The sequence below is a fragment of the Monodon monoceros genome, unplaced genomic scaffold, assembly GCF_005190385.1.
Source record: "Monodon monoceros isolate NGI ecotype Baffin Bay Population unplaced genomic scaffold, NGI_Narwhal_1 Super_Scaffold_3, whole genome shotgun sequence".
Taxonomy (NCBI): domain Eukaryota; kingdom Metazoa; phylum Chordata; class Mammalia; order Artiodactyla; family Monodontidae; genus Monodon; species Monodon monoceros.
In genome coordinates, this window is record NW_021703780.1 from 63,767,873 (window position 1) to 63,784,707 (window position 16,835).

Consider the following 16,835-nt stretch of genomic DNA (forward strand, 5'->3'; position numbering starts at 1 on the left):
GCAGCACCAGAAAGCAGAGAGCTCAATCTGGCACAGCAAAACCCAGAGACAAGCACAAACATAAACTAAAGAAGCCTATTCAACTCTGCAGAGAGTTGGGTTTATATGAGCCATTCTCACCAGGCCTCCAGCACCCAGCACACTGCCCAGGCGCTGAATAGGTCCTCAATAACATTTGCTGACCAAGAGGCATGTAATCCTGCCTCTCTGTAAAGGCAGAGAACTCTTAGCTGACTTGAAGCCCAAAGACTCCACTGGACACCGATCAGACTCCATTCTGGGCTGATGAAAGGAAGAGAGCCTTACAGAAGAAAAGGCAGCACCGTCTCACGCATGGGTGGTTGGGTAGGCTCCACCTCAAAATCTTCCTCCCATGCCTGGGTCCTGCAGGAACCCTGGGAACAACTTTTCCTCCCAGACCGAGTCCATCAATCACCAGCATCCCCTCTTTATCTGGGTGACACCTGCTTCTCGGTTTCTGTATATTTAATAAACACTACATATATATTTATTCATATTAGAGTTATATTTTAGGAAACAAAGGAAAAGTTCTCAACAAGGTCTTGTCACATATGTGCTAATGAAGTCAGAAATAAACATCACTAGTAATTAAACCTTTTTTAAAATCCCATGTTTTCACTTTAAGAAATATCTGAAAAATTACTATGTAATTCAATAACCTCAAAGCAATTTAGTTTCCTTTAGTTAGTTTAGTCTAGGGGTTTGAAGACTCTGCTAGCTTCTTTCACTGTTCCTCAGACTGGCTGACTCTTCCTCCACATTTTATGTGAACTTCTGACACTGATCCCTGTCAAACTGACTGATCCAGATTTGCATTTTCTTCTATTTCACGTCTCCAACTATTCCTCATGAATTCCCTGTGGTCTAAATTGTGCCTTCCAAAAGAGAGAACAATTTTAGAACCATTTTATTAGCTTCAGTCATTCACATAAAACAGTAGCTGGAACTATCAAAGACTCCAGAGCGATGACAATAGGAGGGCATAGGATGGCACGGTGAGAGAGCCACAGCTGTGGGCTAGACCTCCAAGAGAACTATGCAAAGTCACCCTATCCCCCAGAGAAGTAATAAATAAACCCTGTGAAACTGTTCCTCTGAATAAGAGAAATGCCCAGCACCAAGATTCCGTACCTCTCTCATAAGAGTCTTCCGGAAACAGTCAAAGGTCCCAGAATACATGGGAGGCTGTCCAGGCAAATTTGGGGGCTGCGTCTGCAGTCGGACCTGAAACCAGAAGTTAAAATACAGTCATTTCCCAGAATCAGAACTGCCTGTCGGTAGCAATGGCCCAACTGTCTGCTAAACTCTTAACAGAGAAAGCTGCACCTCTGTGCATGTCTTCAGCATTCACTTTATCTGCTGGATTCAGACTTCTCTTTCCTCCAGTTTATTCAAACCCTGTACTCACAAGTCATTAGTAGCATGCTTTTGGAGAGAGTCACAGTTCCTCTGATTTCCTCAGCCACTTACTTTTGCTATTTATTTCTTACCTAATGGATCCCACAATGATCCAGTGGAATAAGTACTACCAGTTTACAAATGAGGAGGCTGGGTTTAGTGAGTTCAAATCATGTGCCAGTGAATGCAAAGCTCAGTTCAGCTCTAGGCACTCTCCACACCCATTTGAAGTGCCTTGTCGGTGGTTAGGTAAGGTGCGCAACAAAGATATTTTGGAGTGAGGTGGATTTGATCCTACTTTTCTTGGTCCTCATCCTTCTCCACCTTTTGGTGTATCCAATGCTTCAAACTGTCTCTCTTTAAACCTCCCTTCTTGGTACTCCTTCCTTTGTCTCCTTTTCTACTCCAGGCGTCCTCCAAGGCTAAGTACCCTACTCATCTGTTCCACTATCCCTTTTAGAAAACTCAGATTCCAGGGCTTCAGCTTCTGCTCAGTGATGACTTTTACTCAGCCATCTTCAGACCTTCTCTCCCCACCTTTTGGGCTACATTTCAAACTGCCTGGAGAAGCTGTCCCTACTCATATCACCTCCAGAATCTCATCCTTTTGATGAATCACCCATTTGTGCCAGAGCCATCAGGCTACCCTCTTTCTCAGGATTTGAAACTCTAGCATCCGACCACTTCCTGTTGCTTCTGCTCCTCTTATTCACATAGGCACCAAGGCTTTTGGAGAGTTCCTTCAAGAGTCTTCCAGAATCCTAATTTCTTCCTCTCTCCATCTGAAGTCTTCTCCTAGGCCAAGTCCTCACCTATTCTTACCCAGTGTGATGGTTTTCAAATATGCCCACTAACTCTTTGATACTCTTCCCCTTCAAAAGTTCATCCTGGGCTTCCCTGGTGGCACAGGGGTTCAGAGTCCACCTGCCGATGCAGGGGACACGGGTTCGTGCCTCGGTCTGGGAAGATCCCACATGCCACGGAGCGGCTAGGCCCGTCAGCCATGGCCGCTGAGCCTGCGCGTCCGGAACCTGTGCACCGCAACGGGAGAGGCCACAACAGTGAGAGGCCCGCGTACCGCAAAAAAAAAAAAAAAAAAAAGTTAATCCTAATTCTCCTCCCCTTGGATGTGGGCCAGACTCAGTGACTCACTTCTATCAAACAGAATGTAGTGGTTTTGATGCTATGTGACTTCTCCAAGGCTAGGTGACAGAAAGGTCAGCTTCTGCCTGTCTTCATCTCAGGTTATTTGCTTTGGGGAAAGTCAGCCACCATGTTATGAGGATACTCAAGCAGTCTGAAGAGGTCATGTGTGGAGGAAAGAAGGCCTCCTGACAACAGCCAGCACTAACTGCCAGCCTGTGAATGAACCACACAGAAGCCAATCCTTCAGATTAGTACAGTCCTGGCCAGCATCTTTTTGTTGCTTTTGGTTGAAGGAGAGGGTCTTTGGTTCAGTATTGGGTTTTTTTAAACAGCTTTATTAAGATATAATTCGTATACCATAAAATTCACCCATTTAAAGTATACAGTTAAGTGCTTCTTAGTGTATTTGCAGAGTTGTGCAACCTTCATTATAATCAGTTTTAGAATATTTTCATCACCCCAAAAAGAAACACCATACCCATTAGTAGTCACTCCCCATTCCCCTCTTCTCTCAGCCCCTGGCAATTACTAATATAGCTTCCATCTCTATGGATTTGCCTATTCTGTATATTTCATATAAATAAATCGTACAATATGTGGTCTTTCACACTTGGCTTCTTTTACTTAGCATAATGTGTTCAAAGTTCATCTATGTTGTAGAATATATCAGTCCTTCATTACTTTTTATGGGTAAATAGTATTCCACTGTACAAATACACCATGTTTTGTTTATCTGCTCATCAGATAATGACAAATTACATTTTTCCACTTTTATTATTATGAATAATAGTGCTATAAACTTTTGTGTGCAGGTTTTTGTGTGGATATTATGTTTTCAATTCCCTTGGATATTATATTACCCAAGCATAATTGTATTGGTCAAGATTCTCCAGAGAAATAGAACCAATAGGACATGTAGATTTATTTATTTGTTTGTTTGTTATAAGGAATTGGCTCACACAATTATGGAGGCAGACAAATCCTAAGACCTGCAATCAGTAAGCTGGAGACCCAAGAAAGTCAATAGGATAGTTCAAGTCTGAAGACCTGAGAACCAGGAGAGCTGATGGTTCAAGTCCCAGTTCAAAAGCTGGCAGATAAACTAACACAACATTGTAAAGCAATTATACTCCAATACAGGTGTTAAAAAAAAAAAAAGCTGGCAGCCTCAAGACCTAAGAAGAGCCAATGCTTCAGTTTGAGTCCAAAGGCAGGAAAAGACCAATGTCCCAGCTCAATCAGTCAGGAGGGAGGAGTTTCAGCTTTTTGTTCTATTGAGGCCTTCAACTGACTGGAATAGGGCCACCCACATTAGGGAGGGCAATCTACTTTACTTAGTCTACCTTAAATGCTAATCTCATCCAAAAACACCCTCACAGATACACCCAGAGCAATGTTTGACCAATATCTGAACACCCCACAGCCCAGTTGACACATAAAATTAACCATCACAGGAGAATTGCTGGGTCATATGCTAACTCTATGTTTAACCTTTTCAGGAACTGCCAGACTGTTTTCCAAAGAGCATTGTATGAATGTTCCAGTTTCTCCACATCCCATCACCTGTTATTTATTTATTTTGAATTATAGCCATCATAGTGGGTGTTAGGTGGTATCTCACTGTGATTTTTATTTACATTTTCATGATGGATAATGATGTGGAATATTTTTCATGTGTTTATTGCCATTTGTATATCTTCTTTGGAGAAATGTCTATTCAGATCCTTTGCCCATTTTTTTCCTTAACTATTTTATTTTATTTTTTATTTCTTTATTTTTTTGGCCACACTGCATGGCATGCGGAAGTTCCCTGACCAGGGATCGAACCCGCGCCCCCTGCAGTGGAGGCACAGAGTCTTAACCACTGGACCACCAGGGAAATCCCCCCAGTTTGGGTTGTTTTTTTTTTTTTTTTTACTGTCATAAAATACACATAAAATTTACCATCTCAACCATTTTTAAGTGTACAGTTCAGTGATATTAAATACATTCATAACGTTGTGCAACCGTCACCACCATCCAGAATTCTTTCTGACTTATAAAACTGAATTAGTTTATTAATTAGTAAATTAATTCACTTAGCCTAATGTTTACAGTATTCATCCATGTGGTTGCAAGGTCAGAATTTCCTTCTTCTTTTTTTTTTTTTTTTTTTTTTTGCTTTACACGGGCCTCTCACTGTTGTGGCCTCTCCCATTGCGGAGCGCAGGCTCAGTGGCCATGGCTCACGGGCCCAGTCGCTCCGCAGCATGTGGGATTTTCCCGGACCGGGGCACGAACCCGTGTCCCCTGCATCGGCAGGCGGACTCTCAACCACTGCGCCACCAGGGAAGCCCCAGAATTTCCTTCTTTTTAAGGCTGAATAACACCCCATTGTATGTATATGCCACATTTTCCTTATTCATTCTTCCATTTGTGGACACTTGGGTTGCTCCCATGTTTCAGCTATTGTGAATAATGCTGCTATGAACAGGGGTGTACAAATATCTCTTCAAGACCCTGCTTTCAATTCTTTTGGGTATATATCCAGAAATGGAATTGCTGGATCATATAGTAATCCTATTTTTAATTTTTTGAGGAACTGGCATACTGTTTTCCACAGTCACTATACAATTTTACATTCCCAACAACAGTGCACAAGAGTTCCGAGGTCTCCACATCCTCGCCTAATAATAACACGTTATTATTATTATTTTTTGGCCATGCTGTGCGGCATGCAGGATCCTAGCTCCCTGACGAGGGATGGAACCGTGGCCCCCGCAGTGGAAGTACAGAGTCCCAACCACTGGACCACCAGGGAAGTCCCTATTGTTGTTGTTTTAAGCCACTAAGTTTTGGGATAAGTTGTTACACCGCCAGAGATAACTGATACACCCAGTTATATACTTCTGCAGTCTTTTTCCTTGCTATTTTTCCTGCTCTGAGTTCTGCTTCCTAATTCTTCTCAGGTTGCTATCATACTAACTTTTCCAAGACACATTTCATCATGCTGTTCCTCTATTACTTTAAATTTCTCATTCTTGATTTTGTTAAGGCCTTATGTCCCAAACTAAGGAACTCACTCTCTAGGCAATGGAGGTGACATGCATATCTGAGGAGTTTATGGGACACAACAGTAGAAATGTCTAGAGGCTCCCGCTGCTTTGCATCCAAAATCCCTTATTTGGTCTTCAGATCCTCCATGGTCAGGCACAACCTGTCCAAGTTAGTAGAGAGAGAAATAGACCAAAACTTCTGACTGATACCTTTTTGTGATTTTGTATAAATCTCACATGTCTTATCATGACATCCGCCACCCAGGCCCAGCAAGAACATTAAAGTCCTCCACAGCTGGTCTTATTTTACAGCCTGCTCCCACTATCAAGCCTATATCCACCTCCACTCCTGCATTCCCCCTACCCAGAATGTCTGGGTCCCCCTACTTCTCCAGTCAGAACTCAGCCAGCCCTTCATCACGTGCCATAAAGCCTTTCCAAACTGAAGTGCTGCACCTCTTGCCTTCCCAGACCAGTTAGTCGCCTCGGACCTGTGAAAGTGCCTCTAGGCCAAGCTTTGATTGGAGGCCACCTGGCTCTTAGAGGACAAAAGGACAGTAGTGGGCAATTTGTGGTTTTGGCTTAAGCTAAAAGGGAACTTTCTGGCTATTAAAAATGCAGTGGCTTGAGAGTCCGCCTGCCGATGCAGGGGACGCGGGTTTATGCCCCGGTCCGGGAAGATCACACATGCCTCGGAGCGGCTGGGCCTGTGAGCCATGGCCACCGGGCCTGCGCGTCCGGAGCCTGTGCTCCGCAACGGGAGAGGCCACAACAGTGAGAGGCCCGCGTACCGCAAAAAAAAAAAAAAATGCAGTGAGCATTTTCAGTCATTTCCATTTCAGTATAGAGGTCCTCGGGTCCTTCCTGGGAATGACATCTGATTGGGGAGGAAGGACAAGAGGATATGGAGGTAGGAGCAACATTTGTATTAGGGAGCAACAGGGTTTCGTTCTTCTTTAAAGAGAGGCCCCAGCTGCCTAGAACTAACAAGATCAAGAGTAGAGAGGCCAGACAATTCTTCTCCCTTACATCAGTGCTGCTTAGAATGACCACTGTCTGGGAAGCCCTAACACACATGGCATTTACCAATTACTGAATAAACATCTGATTTTGTGTTTCACAGTGCCCAAACCAGCCCAGTTGCTTTAATCCTGGTCCTGTGATAGAATGACCCCAGATCCTCTCCTAGATGAAAGGCAGCAAAGAGCTTGCTGCCCAAACTTGCCTGGAGAATGTCCCCAAAGCAATTTCCCTGTGGAGGCAACCCAATCCAACATTCCAATAAGTCTCCTACACAGGGTTCATGCCTGCTCCCTACAGGCTCACCCTGGCCAGGATCTGTCAATTTCCTCCAAGTGTGTGCAGAAATAACGTTAGAAAACTAGGATGAAGCTTTGAATGCTAAGTCACAGGGTATGGACTCTGGTCTCCAGCAAGGCCTTGCTGAAAGTGTTGCAGGGGAAAGAGTTGATGCATAATGTGAGGATAAGCAGGGAACAAGCTCTGATGAGTTTCCCCCTTCCTGGAGCCTCAATCTGACCGCGGCTTCCTCACCAGGCTGTTGTGGGGATCAGCCTTGCCCTGGGAAAGCTGATCACTTGCTTTCCCTGGAAGGAGCTCAGTCAGTGAGGATATCATCGCTTCCCACAGGAGGCCACTCAGGCTAACATGAGGTGACAGGCTGAAGATGGTCAAGAAAGGTTCAAAGGAGATAGTGATGGAGCACTCTGGGCCCAGAGGAATGTGTCAAAATACATGTCTGGAATAACCTTGCCTCAGTCTTTAGCTCTCTTCCTGAAGCGGGATTTACAGATGCCTTTTTCAACCTTGCTGATAATGTTAGGGTTTTCAGAAGTCAGAGCTTTGGGGCGGTGCTCTTTCTTTACCATCCTCAAAGAAGTGACGCCAGATCAGAAGAGGCTTCCGAACAGAGAACTTTTTTTTTAAATCAAGAGCCCTTGGTGGGCGGTTAGAGGCTGCTCACTCTGCAACGTCCAGCTCTCTGGGGTGCAGGAACAGTTTCCCCGACCCCCGAAAGGGAGATTCCCTAGACTTCTCACGGAAGCTCCCACGGACCCCGCTTCTATCCCAGACCGAGCCTCGCGGAAGACCCTACTTTCCGCGCCCTGCCCGGGCCTCCTCCCTCCAGCCCGCGCCCCAGCATCCTCGCACCTTGACCGTGTCCAGTGGGTGCCCCACGAACACCAGGCACATGCCTCCAAAGCCGCCGGCCAGCAGGTTCTTGAGCGGGCTAATGGGCTTCGCCTGGTCTGCCATGGTACGTCCGTCAGTCGCCGTGCCTGTCGGTTCCCAGGGTCCCCGCTCCACTGCCCCAGGCGCGGCGGCGGCGCCGCCGACCTTTCACCCACTTTCGGGTAGGAAGGTCATGAGCCCGGGGCAGGTCGGGAGGAGGGCCTAGACCGCCTGCCAGGCCCGGCTTCCGCCGAGGGGAGGTGCTTCCGGCCGCAGCCCGCCTCCATGGGCGTGGCTTAAGGGAGCGGGGCGGGCCCGGACGCCTCGTGGGCGGTGTTTGGGAGTGGCGGCGGGTGGTGGACTTACTCCTCCAGGAAGTCTTCCCGGACTTGAGTGTTTCCTCCCCTAAGCTCCCGTTCCTCCACTCACTCCGCAGAAGTCGATTGCGCTCTGCTATGTGACAGGCGCCCTTCCAGGTGCTGGAGGCACAGCTGTTAGCACAGCTCATAGGTCCCTGTTCTTGTGGAGCTTACAGGCCATAACAAAGATAAATAAGTGAAAAATGCATAGTGTATCAAGTTGTGATAACTGCTATGAAGAAAAATAAATCTGGAAAAAGGATTAGAGAGTATTGGGGGGCAAGGAATTTGCAATTTTCATTAGGTGAGTAAAGGACAGTTTCACTGAGAAGGTGACTGGATTCAAGAACTGAGAAGCTGAGGAAGTGATATATCCATAGATATGGGGGGAGGGGGAGAGATCTTCCAGGCAAAAGAAAAGAATGCAAAAGCCATGAGATGGCCTGTGCCTGGCCTGTTTGAGGAACCACCTGGAGGCCTTTGTGGCTAGAGCAGAGTTAGGAAGATATGGAGGTAATGTTGGCATATCAAGCAGGGCTTTGTGTGCCACTGTAAGGACATCAGTCTCTCCTCTGAAGTAGATGGGAGCTATTCTGGGGTTCTGAGCAGGGGATTGACATAGTCTGACTTATGAGTTAATAGAATCCCTCTTTCTGCGGGTTGAGAATAGACTACGAAGCAGGGAGCCTTGAGGAGGCTAAAGGTCATGGTCAGAGATGCTGGACTCCATCAGAGCACAGCACAGCAGATGGTGAGATGTGTTTGGATTCTGGATATATTCTGAAGGAAAAAGTTAAAGGAATTGTTTTTTGTGTTTTTTAAAATTTACTTTTACTTATTTATTTTTGGATGTGTTGGGTCTTCGTTCTGGTGCACGGGCTTCTCATAGTGGTGGCTTCTCTTGTTGTGGAGCATGGGCTCTAGGAGTGCGGGCTTCAGTAGTTGTGGCTCACGGGCCATAGAGCACAGGCTCAGTAGATGTGGCGCATGGGCTTAGTTGCTCTGCGGCATGTGGGATCTTCCTGAACCAGGGCTCGAGCCCATGTCTCCTGCATTGGCAGGCAGATTCTTAACCACTGCGTCACCAGGGAAGCCGAGGAATTGTTAATGAACAGAATATAAGGTACATAAGAGAGGAGTTAAGGATGATGCTAATGTTTTTGACTTATTGACTCTAGGTGGACGGTATTCAGGAGGAGTTAAGGATGATGCTAATGTTTTTGACTTATTGACTCTAGGTGGACGGTATTCAGGTATTCACTATATTACTCTTTCATCATTTCTGTATGTTTGTAATTTATCAAATTAAAAAGCTGTGAACAGGGCTTCCCTGGTGGTGCAGTGGTTGGGAATCTGCCTGCCAATGCAGGGGACACGGGTTTGAGCCCTGGTCCAGGAAGATCCCACATACCGTGGAGCAACTAAACCTGTGCACAGCAACTACTGAGCCTGCGCTCTAAAGCCCGCGAACCACAACTACTGAGCCCACGTGCCACAACTGCTGAAGCCTGCGCGCCTAGAGCCCATGCTCCCCAACAAGAAAAGCCACCGCAATGAGAAGCCCGCACACCACAATGAAGAGTAGCCTCCACTCACTGCAACTAGAGAAAGCCCACGGCTAGCAACGAAGACCCAAAACAGCCAAAAGTAAATAAATAAATAAATTTCTTTTTAAAAAAGCTGTGAACAATAAACATACCCCTATCTACAGCAGGAACCTCACTGCCAAGCTAACCTAACAACAGTCCTCCTCTGTAGGCACTCCCAGGCTAGCAGGAAGCCTAGAATAAGGAGAATGGACCATGTATGCTAGGGGGGGATAGATTAGTGACAGGATCGGGATTGGGATCAGGAAGTGAGTGGGCCTGACTGGTGCAGAAGGCACCAGGGGAGCGGAAGCGGAGTGGAAGGCAAGGAGGCTGGGGCAAGTCCCAAAAGCCTGTTTACTCTGTGTTACAGGCTTTTTCTAGATGGGGATGGGGAACCATGGAAGAATTTTAAGCACAGTGTTGACATGATCAGGTTTGTTTTAGAAAATCTATTTTGGATGGATGAATTTGTCTTGGGAGAGAATGGAAGCAGGGAGACCAGTTAAGGGAAAATTACAGTGGTGCAACGAGAGGCAGTAAAGGCATTAACTGAGCCTGGTGCTCATCGCTGGATTGGCGATGGTAATGGGACCATGTTTACTTCACTTGTGACTTATAGCACTCCGGCTGCAGAAGAGGATCTAATTTAGAGTCAATCTGCAGCTTCAGGAAGAGATGGTGTTTGTTATAGAAACGCCCTCCTGATAAACCCTCCTGGTAAACCTGGTAAATCCTCCTGGCAAACCTCGACACACCTGAAGGTGGACTCCACTGAAGCTCACCAGCTTCTATTAAATCCTCATAGGGTAACTGATAATCCACTAAACAAATGGTCTTCCTGCTTCTTCATCTGATAAGCCTTACACACAGCTATAAAACTCAACTGAATGGGCTTCCCTGGTAGCGTAGTTGTTGAAAGTCCACCTGCCGATGTAGGGGACGCGGGTTCGTGCCCCGCTCCGGGAAGATCCCACATGCCGCGGAGCGGCTGGGCCCGTGAGCCATGGGCCCGTGAGCCATGGGCCCGTGAGCCTGTGCATCCGGAGCCTGTGCTCCGCAATGGGAGAGGCCATAACAGTGAGAGGCCCGTGTACCGCAAAAAGAAAAGAAAAGAAAAAATTTAATCTGAATTTAATCTGAATGTGTCATTCCCTGGCCAAAAAACCTCTTCAGCTCCTCATTGCATCAGAATAAAATATAAGTGGCTCAGGGGCAGTCAAGGTTTTTCACAATTTCATGCTACCTTACTTCTTCAACCTTATTTTTCCCTAGACTGTATCTTCCTCTCTGAGCAAACTGAGCTTCTACTGGTTTACCACACAGACCTGTTACTTAACTTACCTTCCACCGCCGACAGCCAGGCTTTTACATATCCTGTCTCCTTCAGCACAGAGTATCCTTCCTCTCCCCACTCCATAACACACTGATGCAGGAGATGGATACCAAGTTGCCCATATGCTAGACATTGTCCAACCTGTGGTTCTTAGCAATTTGGGGGGTGGAGAATTCCTGGCACACTCTCCCCAGAAAAACATACACATGCATATGCACCTCCAGGTTTGCTATAAATTTCATGAGAACCTGAAGCTATCCTTGGACCTCATATGAGAAGCCTTGTTCCTAGACCCTGGGACTCAAACATGAATGAGAGGGGCCTCCCCTTAGGTCACACCCTTCCCAAGACAGCCCACACCCAGTGACTGAGCAAGGCAGGGATTTAATGCCTGACCAGTCTGGCCTGGTATCAGACACTCTGACAGGCAATATTAACTCCAGTGTTCTCTGCTAGGTTGGCGGCAGCTTCATTGGGCTGCAACACAGTTTAACTTCTGCCTTTGCCTAATTCTGCTTCCCGGGCTTCCCTGGTGGTGCAGCGGTTAAGAATCCGCCTGCTTGGGCTTCCCTGGTGGCACAGTGGTTAAGAATCCGCCTGCCAGTGCAGGGGACACGGGTTCAAGCCCTGGTCTGGGAAGATCCCACACACTGCAGAGCAACTAAGCCCGTACGCCACAACTACTGAGCCTGCACTCTAGAGCCTATGAGCTACAACTACTGAAGCCCTGTGCCACAACTACTGAAGCCCGTGCGCCTAGAGCCTGTGCTCCACAACAAGAGAAGCCACCGCAATGAGAAGCCTGTGCACCGCAACAAAGAGTAGCCCCCACTCATCACAACTAAAGAAAGCCCGCACTCAGCAGCGAAGATCCAACACAGCCAAAAAATAAATAAACAAAATAAATATATAAATCTGCTTCGCTTTACTTATGTTGGTCCCTAATAAATATCTTGCTCCCCAAACTCCATCTCAATATTTGCTTCCAGAAAGTCCAACCTGCAACAGTAGTATTCAACATCATTCCTTACCAAAAACAAAATAAAACCAAAAGCAAAAGAACATAAAACTGTAAACTTAAGATTTGAAGTAGTCCGCTCAGCTGCCTACAGCAGAGAATTGAAGAGAAAACTCCTGAGGGCGCTCCGTTGTCTTCTCCGGGAGTGACAACGCTGCTTTCCCAGTTGAACCCCGTCCTCCTTTGCAATCCGCTGAGGGCTGCAATGAGCATCGCTTATCCTTTGGAGCCCTCTGCCAGGAAGAGCCAGTTGTGTGTGGCCCCTGGTGCCTTGCCATTCCCATCCAGGCTGGATTCTCCAGAGTTCCCCAACCAGAGATCAAACCTGGGCCCTCAACAGTGAAAGTGCGGAGTCCTAACCATTGGACTGCCAGGGAATTTCCCACACATGCACAGATTCTTGTAAGCTCCACACAAACAGGATATATAACAATATATATATATATATATATATAACAATCCCCAAACTCCTGCCAAATTCCTTCTTACTGCGCAGGAGGTAGTCACTCTCCTCTCACAATTAAGCCAGATGTGATAGGTGTATGTTTAACTGCCAAATGTTTCCAGAAGAGCTCTTCTAGTCTGCATTACCACTAGATATAATGTTAGAGCCGTGTAGCTGACAGGGTCTTGGTGCTCCAGCCGGCTGTCAGGCCTGAGCCTCGGAGGTGGGAGAGCTGAGTTCAGGACACCTGACCACCAGGCACCTCCAGGCCCCACGTAATATCAACTGGCGAGAGCTCTCCCAGAGATCTCCGTCTCAATGCTAAGACCCAGCTTCACTCAACGACCAGCAAGTTCCAGTGCTGGACACCCCATACCAAATAACTAGCAAGACAGGAACACAACCCCACCCATTAGCAGAGAGGCGCCTAAAATCATAATAAGCTTACAGACACCCCAAAACTCACCACCACACTCGATCCTGGCCACCAGAAAGACAAGATCCAGCCTCATCCACCAGAACATAGGCACCAGTCTGCTCCACCAGGAAGCCTACACAAGCCACTGAACCAAACTGACCCACTGGGGGCAGATACCAAAAACAATGGGAACTACGAACCAGCAGGCTGTGAAAAGGAGACCCCAAACACAGTAAGTTAGGCAGCAGATGAAGGAGCAAGGTAAAAACCCACCAGACATAACAAATGAAGAGGAAATAGGCAGTCTACCTGAAAAAGAATTCAGAGTAATCATAGTAAAGACGATCCAAAATCTTGGAAATAGAATGGAGAAAATACAAAAAATGTTTAACAAAGGCCTAGAAGAAGTAAAGAGGAAACAAACAATGATGAATAACACAATAAATGAAATTAAAAATTCTCTAGAAGGAATCAATAGCAGAATAACTGAGGCAGAAAAACGGGTAAGTGACCTGGAAGATAAAATAGTGGAAATAACTACTGCAGAGCAAAATAAAGAAAAAAGAATGAAAATAATTGAGAACAGTCTCAGAGACCTCTGGGACAACATTCAGCCCACCAATATTCAAATTATAGGGGTCCCAGAAGAAGAGAAAAAGAAAGGGATTGAGAAAATATTTGAAGAGATTATAGTTGAAAACTTCCCTAATATGGGAAAGGAAATAGTCAATCATGTCCAGGAAGCACAAGTCCAGGAAGAGTCCCATACAGGATAAATCCAAGGAGAAAAACGCCAAGACACATATTAATCAAACTATCAAAAATTAAATACAAAGAAAAAATATTAAAAGCAGCAAGGGAAAAATAACAAAAAAGGGAATCCCCATAAGGTTAACAGCTGATCTTTCAGCAGAAACTGTGCAAGCCAGAAGGGAGTGGCAGGACATATTTATTTATTTATTATTTATTTTTATTAGCAATTTTTTTTTCGAATTTTTGAATTTTATTTATTTTTTTATACAGCAGGTTCTTATTAGTTACCCATTTTATACATGTTAGTGCATACATGTCAATCCCAATCTCCCAATTCATCACACCACCACCACCACCACCCCCGCCACTTTCACCCCTTGGTGTCCATACGTTTGTTCTCTACATCTGTGTCTCTGTTTCTGCCCTGCAAACCAGTTCATCTGTACCATTTTTCTAGGTTCCACATACATGCGTTAATATACGATATTTGTTTTTCTCTTTCTGACTTACTTCACTCTGTATGACAGTCTCTAGATCCATCCACGTCTCCACAAATGACCCAATTTTGTTCCCTTTTTTTTTTTTTTTTTTTGCGGTATGCGGGCCTCTTACTGTTGTGGCCTCTCCCGCTGCGGAGCACAGGCTCCAAACGCGCAGGCTCAGTGGCCATTGCTCACGGGCCCAGCCGCTCCGCGGCACGCGGGATCCTCCCAGACTGGGGCACGAACCCGTGTCCCCTGCATCAGCAGGCGAACTCTCAACCACTGTGCCACCAGGGAAGCCCCAATTTTGTTCCTTTTTATGGCTAATATTCCATTGTATGTATGTACCACATCTTCTTTATCGATTCATCTTTCAATGGGCATTTAGGTTGCTTCCATGACCTGGCTATTTTAAATAGTGCTGCAATGAACATTGGGGTGCATGTATCTTTTTGAATTATGGTTTTCTCTGGGTAGATGCCCAGTAGTGGGATTGTTGGGTCATATGGTAGTTCTATTTTTAGTTTTTTAAGGAACCTCCATACTGCTCTCCATAGTGGCTGTATCAATTTACATTCCCATCAACAGTGCAAGAGGGTTCCCTTTTCTCCACACTCTCTCCAGCATTTGTTTGTAGATTTTCTGATGATGCCCATTCTAACTGGTGTGAGATGATACCTCATTGTAGCTCTGATTTGCATTTCTCTAATAATTAGTGATATTGAGCAGCTTTTCATGTGCTTCTTGGCCATCTGTATGTCTTTTTTTTTTTTTCAGGGAAAAGAAAGTAGACTTTATTGGTGGACATGGGTAGGGAGGGGGCGGTGCTAAGCCTATCACGAGTGCAGGGCCCGCCATTTGTCCAGGGGGCCACGATCAGGCATGTACTTGACCCCACACCCATCTGGAATGAGCTGCTTTTCTGCCACCATGTTTTCAATTTCATCTGCATTAAACTTAGTAAATCCCCGCTTCTTGGAGATGTGGATCTTCTGGTGGCCAGGGAACTTGGACTTGGCCCTGCGGAGGGCCTCAATCACATGCTCCTTGTTCTGCAGCTTGGTGCGGATGGACATTATGACCTGGCCAATGTGGACCCTGGCCACTGCGCCCTGGGGCTTTCCAAAGGCACCACGCATACCTGTCTGGAGCCTACATTGGGGAACAGCATGCCAGTCATTAATGTCCACTGGAAAGGGCTGTCTCCAAGGTCCCTTAGGGCAACCCACACAGGCAACAGGCTGCATACACTACCGAGGAGGCTGCTGTTTGCAGCCATTGTGCACCGGCCCCCTGTATGTCTTCTTTGGAGAAATGTCTGTTTAGGTCTTCTGCCCATTTTTGGATTGGGTTGTTTGTTTTTTTAATATTGAGCTGCATGAGCTGTTTATGTATTTTAGAGATAAATCTTTTGTCTGTTAATTCATTTGCAAATATTTTCTCCCATTCTGAGGGTTGTCTTTTCATTTTGTTTGTAGTTTCCTTTGCTTTGCAAAAGCTTTTAAGTTTCATTAGGTCCCATTTGTTTATTTTTATTTCCATTACTCTAGGAGGTGGATCAAAAAATATCTTGCTGTGATTTATGTCAAAGAGTGTTCTTCCTATGTTTTCCTCTAAGAGTTTTATAGTGTCTGGTCTTACATTTAGGTCTCTAATCCGTTTTGAGTTTATTTTTGTGTATGGTGTTAGGGAGTGTTCTAATTTCATTCTTTTACATGTAGCTGTCCAGTTTTCCTAGCACCGCTTATTGAAGAGACTGTCTTTTCTCCATTGTGTATCCTTGCCTCCTTTGTCATAGATTAGTTGACCATAGCTGTGTGGGTTTATCTCTGGGCTTCCTATCCTGTTCCATTGATCTACATTTCTGTTTTTGTGCCAGTACTATATTGTCTTGATTACTGTAGCTTTGTAGTACAGTCTGAAGTCAGGGAGTCTGATTCCTCCAGCTCCGTTTTTTTTCCCTCAAGACTTCTTTGGCTATTCGGGGTCTTTTGTGTCTCCATACAAATTTTAAGATTCTTTGTTCTAGTTCTGTAAAAAATGCCACTGGCAATTTGATAAGGATTGCATTGAATCTGTAGATTGCTTTGGGTAGTATAGTCATTTTCACAATATTGAGTCTTCCAATAGTGGCAGGACATATTTAAAGTGATGAAAGGGAAGAAACTACAGCCAAGATTACTCTACCCAGCAAGGATCTCATTCAGATTTGATGGAGAAAACCTTTACAGACAAGCAAAAGCTAAGAGAATTCAGCACCACCATACCAGCTTTACAACAAATGCTAAAGGAACTTCTCTAGGCAGGAAACACAAGGAAGGAAAAGACCTACAATAACAAAGCCAAAACAATTAAGAAGATGGTAATAGGAACATACATATTGATAACTACCTGAAGTGTGAATGGATTAAATGCTCCAACCAAAGACACAGTCTTGCTGAATGGATACAAAAACAAGACCCATATATATGCTGTCTACAAGAGACCCACTTCAGACCTAGGGACACATACAGAATGAAAGTGAAGGGATGGAAAAATATATTCCATGAAAATGGAAATCAAAAGAAAGCTGGAGTAGCAATACTCATATCAGATAAAATAGACTTTAAAATAAAGAATGTTACAAGAGACAAGGAAGGACACTA

The 16,835-nt window shown here is 45.4% G+C and overlaps 1 protein-coding gene and 1 pseudogene across 1 annotated transcript in view; both read right to left on the reverse strand.

The window, feature by feature from the left end:
• The window catches only part of SLC25A20 (solute carrier family 25 member 20), a 31,853-nt gene extending 23,844 nt beyond the window's left edge, over positions 1-8,009 (reverse strand). Inside the window, exons 1-2 of the mRNA XM_029243977.1 lie at positions 7,773-8,009; positions 1,153-1,245 (exon numbers count right to left, since the gene is read on the reverse strand). Coding sequence (XP_029099810.1) covers positions 1,153-1,245; positions 7,773-7,877 — 198 coding nt within the window. The 5' untranslated portion in view covers positions 7,878-8,009. The remainder of the gene's footprint in view (positions 1-1,152; positions 1,246-7,772) is intronic.
• Positions 8,010-15,387: 7,378 nt separating this feature from the next.
• Positions 15,388-15,529, reverse strand: LOC114908183 (annotated as a pseudogene).
• Between the last annotated feature and the right edge of the window lie 1,306 nt (positions 15,530-16,835).